The sequence below is a fragment of the Dipteris shenzhenensis genome, chromosome 1, assembly GCF_047967505.1.
Source record: "Dipteris shenzhenensis isolate YYH24624 ecotype China chromosome 1, Dip_SZ_1.0, whole genome shotgun sequence".
In the NCBI taxonomy this organism is placed as follows: Eukaryota; Viridiplantae; Streptophyta; class Polypodiopsida; order Gleicheniales; family Dipteridaceae; genus Dipteris; species Dipteris shenzhenensis.
The window spans coordinates 37,710,028-37,717,298 of record NC_141596.1 but is presented as its reverse complement, the minus strand read 5'-3'; the positions used below and the strand labels follow the sequence as shown (position 1 = coordinate 37,717,298).

The following is a 7,271-nucleotide window of genomic DNA, read 5'->3' as shown; positions in this document are numbered from 1 at the left end:
TTATGTGGTTTTCTATATTGCACATTGGAATTGGTAGGGTAGGGCACTGTGCATGAAGTCATTTAAAACTTATTCACGATCATGAATGTTGAGAATGTATAGGAGCCCCCTTTTATGAAAACATGTCTTTGAAGCAAATTATTTACTTTTTTATTGTTTGCCCTAAAAAAATATGCCATAAAAAGTTTGAAAATGTTTTTTGAGGGTGGTTGTCTATATTGCACGTTGGAAATTGGTGTAGGCCCCTTGTATTCCAAACTTAAGATCTTTTGTAATCTCTATCAATTTACCTTGGAAGATTGATTTCAAAAACCCCTTCATCTAAACCCAAGGGATAACTTACCTGTATTTTGGTGAATCCCTCGAGGTAATTTGTATGTATCTCATCAAGAGACTTGGCGCAGAGCCAAGTGAATGATGAGTGATGAGGTGGACTAGAATCAGGACATGGAAATCTGTAATATATGAGTAACATATTAGCAAGAGTAAGAAGGTAGCTATAACTAAAAGGTGTGAGTCAATAGGTTGATAGGTAAGAGTATTAATATCTTCCAAGTAGGTACAAAATTATAATTGAGGGATGGGTCCCCACTTTGACCAACACCCCCGCCCACCCCCCTTGGAAGAGCATAATTGTGAAGTTATTCTCATGGTGCATGAGATAATGTAAAAGGATAAATGAGAGGGAGCTATAAAGAAACTTCACATCATAAAGGTGTCTTGTTAACTTGTCTTTAAGGGTAAGGGAAATAGGAGAGATGCTCCTTGGTCTTGTGTATGTGTGAGGATTTCCCCCTCTATTTCTCATATATTTAGCCTCTATGACATAAGCCTATGAGTCATGGATATGCTTGCAGTTCAACAAGTCAAGCCCCACCAATGAAGAAGTAGCTTGTGGAACTAGTCAAAATCATAGAGTGGAGCCTCTTTGACCCACCTTTGTGGGCTCCCCACCTGCAAAACTATTGGCTACATGTTAACAACTTGGAGTGCACTCTATTGGCTCCAAGTTGGCAACTTGCACTCCAAGTCATCCGTGACTTTGAATATTGGTTCCAAGTTGGCAACTTGCACTCCAAGTCATCCACTTTGAATTTACTACTGTGGAAAAGGTCCAAGTTGGCAAAAATGTGAAAGAATGACAAAAGAAATTAAAATGCAGATTCCAATATAGAAAGATTTCTTGAAGCCGAGATAATTAAAGACCAGACGGGCACGGAAGTTATTGCTCAATCAGAGAGATGCTATACTACTCGACTTAGTGGCGGACCATTATCATCACGCAGTCTTGGACGAAAGATACGGAGTCTTGTGGGGAGGAATGTTTGAGACTCCGTCTATCAAATGAGCACACTTCCCACGTGGTGGAAGAAAATCGTGCTCCAATTGCACAAAATTCGCCTCCTGCAAGTCATTAAACGAGAAAATGGCATGATCTCTTCACAAAAATTGATTGCAATTTGCCATTCATCCCTTACGAATCACGGCTGCTATAGAAAGATAGATTGCTGCCCAGCAAGGCGTAGCCATCTTAGCGCTTGTCGTTACATTCTTTCTCTTGCAAACTCGTCCACCATTCGATTGTTGTATCCCATGTGAAGTAGAGTTAGCATCAGCACGTTTTACGAAGTCATACAAGCACGTTCCAGTATTGATATTGTAGCACGCTGCGCCGTTTGTATTGTGATCAGTTTTCAGACCTCGTCAGCCGTTGTCGCAGTTATTTGTTTTCTCTTGAAATTCATACATAGGATTAACGCTCTTTGCATTGGTTTCCTTCCGTTTCTATTTGCGTACACGAGTACAACTTTGTAGCATGACAGATCTAGAGTTTGCGAATCCAATGCATGCTGATCAACGACAAAATCGCAATTCATCCAACGGGAAAACTAAATCTTGCATCTACCGCGGAGTACGCAAGCGCTCCTGGGGGAAGTGGGTGTCGGAAATTCGCGAGCCTCACAAGAGATCTCGCATATGGTTGGGCTCTTATCACACACCAGAGGCAGCTGCTCGCGCTTATGATACCGCCTTGCTTTACCTCCGGGGACCCGGTGCGCGCCTGAACTTCCCAGCCCACTCGCGTCCACAGATTGGAATCGCTAGAGATTCGGGCGATTACAGCCCGAAAATTGTCCAAACGGCTGCTATGGCTGAAGGAGCAGCTTACGACCGAAGAAATACTATTAACTGTCGTTCCGCTATCAACAATCCCTCGAAGATCGTTTATGCAGCTGTTCAGCCTGGCAATTTGTCTCATTCACGTCCGTCAAGCGATCCGAGCAGCTTGACAACCAGTTATTCTGCAGTTTCCAGTTCATATAATTCTACGTGCAATACATCTTTGATTCAGCGTGGCCCTGCTGACTCGGGGCCAAGCGAGTCACACTTTGAAGGAGGTAGCAGCTGCAAGGACGAAATCTGGGCGCAATGGCAGGATCAGGGTTGGGAAGAGGATGTAAGCGTGATTGCATGAAGCTATACAGAGCATAAAGGAATTTAAAAATATTGCCTCGAAGATCTTCCTGCTATATGTGTGCGCCGCATGTTCAGTTCGAATTATACGGTGTTCTTCTGTCGATGTGCTTTTGCACGTTTATGTGAATGATTCCTTGGATGTTCTGTGGCGTTCTACGCTCTATATATATTCCAAAGAGAGGAGTGCTCGTTTATACTGACCATTTCATACGTTCAATTCTTTGCACAGGCTCTTAATTCCTACAGACTGTGACACTAATCCCTCCCGCAACAGGATTTTGTGTTGCCAGGCTGTGGGAAATTTGGAATATTGACGCAGCAACTTTTTGGAAAGGCCCATAACTATCATTTTCATCTCTTTTTCATTATTTTTGTCATGGTTCTCTTAATCTACCTTTAATCTACACTTTCTCCTCTCTGTTATTCATGATCTAGGGTACGTTGTTCAGTCACCTTCTTTTAATTATTGTCTTGTTCCGAATCCATCTCCATCTCCATCTCCATCTCCATCTCCATCTCGTCATCATACGTGTATTCTTATTTTATCAATCTACTTTATAAAAAGTTGCTGGCTATTAGTATAGTTTCTTCATGGAAGCATGGTTGATTTTTTGTTGCAATATACTACAAACTATGAGTTTTTTCTATCATGTTCTTCTCTTAGCATCTTCATCTTCTTGTTCAATTCTATGCACACATTCTTTGAATCAACATTAAAAATTACCTCAATCTCCATCGTTTTTTTAAAAACACTTATCCCTATCCCTTTTATTACCATGGGTGTGAAGTAGAATCACTACAAGACATGGGCACAACAAGACAAAGCAACTATAGACGCACTTGATAGACGTGCAAAATAGCGAGCGCATCTATAAGCACTGTTAGAATAGTAAAAATACGGGCGTGTCTAATAGTACGTCTATTTGTGCGTCTAATAGCGCGTCTATTAGCGCATCTGCACTGCGAATTAGACGCGAATTTAGACGTAAAATAGAGAATATAGAAAGTAAGATTTTGGTACAAGCTGATAAATTTACATCTATTAGACGCGAATTTAGACGCAAAACAGAGAATATAAAAAGTAAGATTTTGGTGCGTCTAGTAGCGCACCTATTAGCGCATCTGCACTGTGAATTAGACGCGAATTTAGACAAATGTACATCACTGCTTTCCAAATATTGCCCATGATTACCAAAGCACATAATTTTAATAAGAATATCAATGCTTTTTGGCAAACCCACATATACAAAAATTAAGTGAGGTGAGGAGAATGAGACAATATGTAAAATAGTTTTGCCAATATCAATGATGGGCTATGGTTCAGGGCTACGGTTCAATCTCATCCTCAATGAGATCAACCCTTGCCAAACTATCTACTTCAAAATCCAAACTAGTGTTGAGATCTACAAATACATTCAGCGCACTACTACTTGTGCTACTCATGTGCTCATCGAAATCAGCATCACCAATGGTAGGCTCATCCTCACGGGTAATGGTCTCAATATCTGTATCTCCTATCTCATGATCATTCTCCTCTCTCGTATCAATGGTAATCATCACCTCCATGGCCATGATCATCCTCCATACGCTCCATATTAGTAAATGTACTATACATCACTTTGGAACGTGGCGTAATAGGTATGACATGCCACCACCTATTATTATCCACCAATCATGTTATTTTCCTTGCATCGAAGGTATCAAATATTTAAAAGTGAGTATTTTTATATGTGTATACAATACCTGTTCACATTGTTACGGTAGTACTAGTGTGTCCTACTTACTTTGCCAAAACTTTGTGGAGTCAATAGTTACAAAGCCACTTGCATGGCATTTGATTGTTGTATTAGGCCCTCTTTCCACCATGTCCTTAAACCACTTTACATCCAAAACATACACAAAGAAGCATCAAAAGTCAAGCTTAATAATATCTTGGATTATGCTACAATAATCATCCATGGCTCCATTGGCTCCCTCAAAGCTAGCCATGACGCTGCAATCTTGTGTGTTTCTCTTATCATCAATCCATTGTGTTCAAAAATGCTTGCTCTCACACCATATAGCATTGAACATAGTACACTACACCAAGATAAAATCAATTAAATAAGCAATCTAAATTGTTAGAAGCTCCTAACTTATGCATAACATTCTATATACTGACCTTCTTCATGCATCCCCTAGCATACTCCCATTCTTTTATTGTGATGTATCCCCTCGTCTCTCTTTGCTCTCTCCATTTCGTTAAGTAGCCAATCCACATGAATATCATTTGGAAGTGCTCTTAGATGCTGAGGATATGGCACACGAGATCCGTGGTGTGTACGAAAGAGGGCCCTTTCTTCTTAGCTTCTTGCCTTTGCATCCTCGTATCTTGTCACCCATCTTTTCATCACATCACTATTAAGCATGCAATAAAGGTTGATATTATTAAGCAACGCTGTGTCTATTACTTTGCTCCGTCATTTCCCTTGAGGCACAATAGAGGTCATCCTTAGGTCTTCATCATCTCTCCATAGTCATGGGAGAGAGCTATCCACATCAACAAGAAACTCAGAAATATATACAAGTGACTCTTGTACCAACCAACCCTTGGCCATGTTACATTCAGGCCTTGCATTTTGTCTCATGAAACCCTTTAAGGTCTTCATAAAGCACTTAAGAAAGAACAACCATTGTGCATGTACAGTACTGCATATAGCAATCTCATCCACTAAATGCACTATGAGATGTAGTTGGCTTGTGAGAATAGAACGTGGAAATGTCTCCTCCACTAAACAAACCACCTCCACTGACATAACTCGAGCATTATCAAGCGTGGTGGGATCTATTTCCTTTGAGCTCACATACCTAGAAAGGAAAAAGTACACCATATTAGCAATATGAAAACCTTACATGGAGCATTGATACGCTTCACATTTTGTATCATGTAAAGTACCTCACAAGCTCACCCATCTTGTAAATACAATCCTTCATGTTTTTTGATGCACTACGAGAAATGCTAGTAGGTAGTATGAACTGAACACATGAGGAATGGTTGATTAGTTACTTCTAATTCACTCACAAATTTGAAAGGAAAAAGATATTATGCACATAAAATACTTACTTGAAGCATCTTGTGCCAATCATGAGATTTTAAGCCATATAATTGCTCTACACCTCTTTTCTTGCTCTTTGTGAAGGCCCCCTTCAAACACCTCATGCATCCGGTGGGAGTATGAATTGTAGTGATAGCTCATTTCACCGCCACCATCTCTAGCTTTGATAACCTCCACAGTGCATAAGGTAAAAAGACATGCCCATTTGGCCTCTCTTGTGGCCAAGCTTCATGCATCCTCCCTGTGGTGCATAGATCCTCCCTTATGCCTGTGGAATCTTGTGTCCCATTCAAATGTTCTTGATACCTCTTCAAAGTATCTCTAGCTCATCAATCAAAGGCTCCAAATAAACATCAGGATTTTTCACTTTATGTTTCCTTGGAATTAGAAGGGATAACATAACATGTCCTTTCTTAATCGCCATAGAGGGTGGAAGATTATAATTCACCAATATCATTGGCCATACATTGTAAGAGGTGCTTTTGAAACCAAATGGGTTCACACCATCCATACCCAATCCAAGTCTCAAGTTTCTAGGTTCTTCCTTGTGTCTTCAATATGCTTCCATGCAGGAGTGTCTGTGGGAGTTCTCCACTTGCCATTGGTTGATCAATGGGAGGAATGCCATGACATGAGCTCTGCAATGGATTTGCACTTGAACATATGTTGGATGCAAGGGATTATGGGAAAATGTCATAGAACCTTACGAGGCACATCCAAAGTTTTGAGATCTGCTCTATATCTTGCCTCTCCATAAGTAGGACACTCTCTTGCATCATTATGTGGTCCACGAAATAGAACGCAATCATTAACGCATGCATGGATGCACTTGTAATCTAATCCTCCAAGAGAGGTCACATGCTGCCTTGCCATATCTCTTGAGGTTAGTAATTTATTCTCCCTTGGAAGCATTTTACACAATAGCCTGCACGTGAAGGCCATCAGTTGATTGATGGGAGGAATGCCATGACATGAGCTCTATAATGGATTTGCACTTGAACATATGTTGGATGCAGAAAATGTTGCAGAACCTTATGAGGCACATCCAAAGTTTTGAGATTTGCTCTATATCTTGCCTCTCCATAAGTAGGACACTTTCTTGCATCCTTATGTGGTCCACGAAACATAATGCAATTATTGATGCATGCATGGATGTGCTTGTAATCTAATCCTCCAAGAGAGGTCAGATGTCTCTTGAGGTCGGTAATTTATTCTCCCTTGGAAGCATTTTACACAATAGCCTGCACATGAAGACCATAAATGAGAAAAAGCATTTGAGTAATTAACCCACTAGCATAATTCACCATGTTTGCAAAATAGACTTTAAAGCTTACTTAAGTAATGCATTTAAACTTGCATTGCTCCATCCATAGATGGTCTGCAAGTTTAGTAATTAAAGGGAGGCACATAGAATAGAGAATGTGCACCCCTCAAACAGTGGAGTCAATGCTGCAGTAAAAAGATCATCTTGCTCCATGCTATCATCCCTATCTGAGGATTGATGGACATATAAATCCCGCACCATATCATCAAACACCTCCTCCTCCACGACCTCATGAGGTAATGGTGGAGGGCTACTATCACCATCACTCCATACATCCGTAATGGTCAGTCCTGAAGATCCCACCTCATATCATCGACACTTTGCCTCCTCACGATGAGCATAGGGCAACATATGCGGGTGTGGCATTGCATCCT

At 40.7% G+C, this 7,271-nt stretch overlaps 1 protein-coding gene across 1 annotated transcript; it reads left to right on the top strand.

Annotated features, from left to right (window-relative positions):
• The first annotated feature begins 1,462 nt into the window (after positions 1-1,462).
• LOC147905779 (uncharacterized) lies at positions 1,463-2,817 on the top strand. The gene is made up of 2 exons (XM_087381836.1): positions 1,463-2,458; positions 2,708-2,817. Exons 1-2 carry the CDS (start codon positions 1,817-1,819, stop codon positions 2,729-2,731), a joined length of 666 nt encoding a protein of 221 aa, XP_087237962.1. The 5' UTR covers positions 1,463-1,816; the 3' UTR covers positions 2,732-2,817.
• The last annotated feature ends 4,454 nt before the right edge of the window (positions 2,818-7,271 follow it).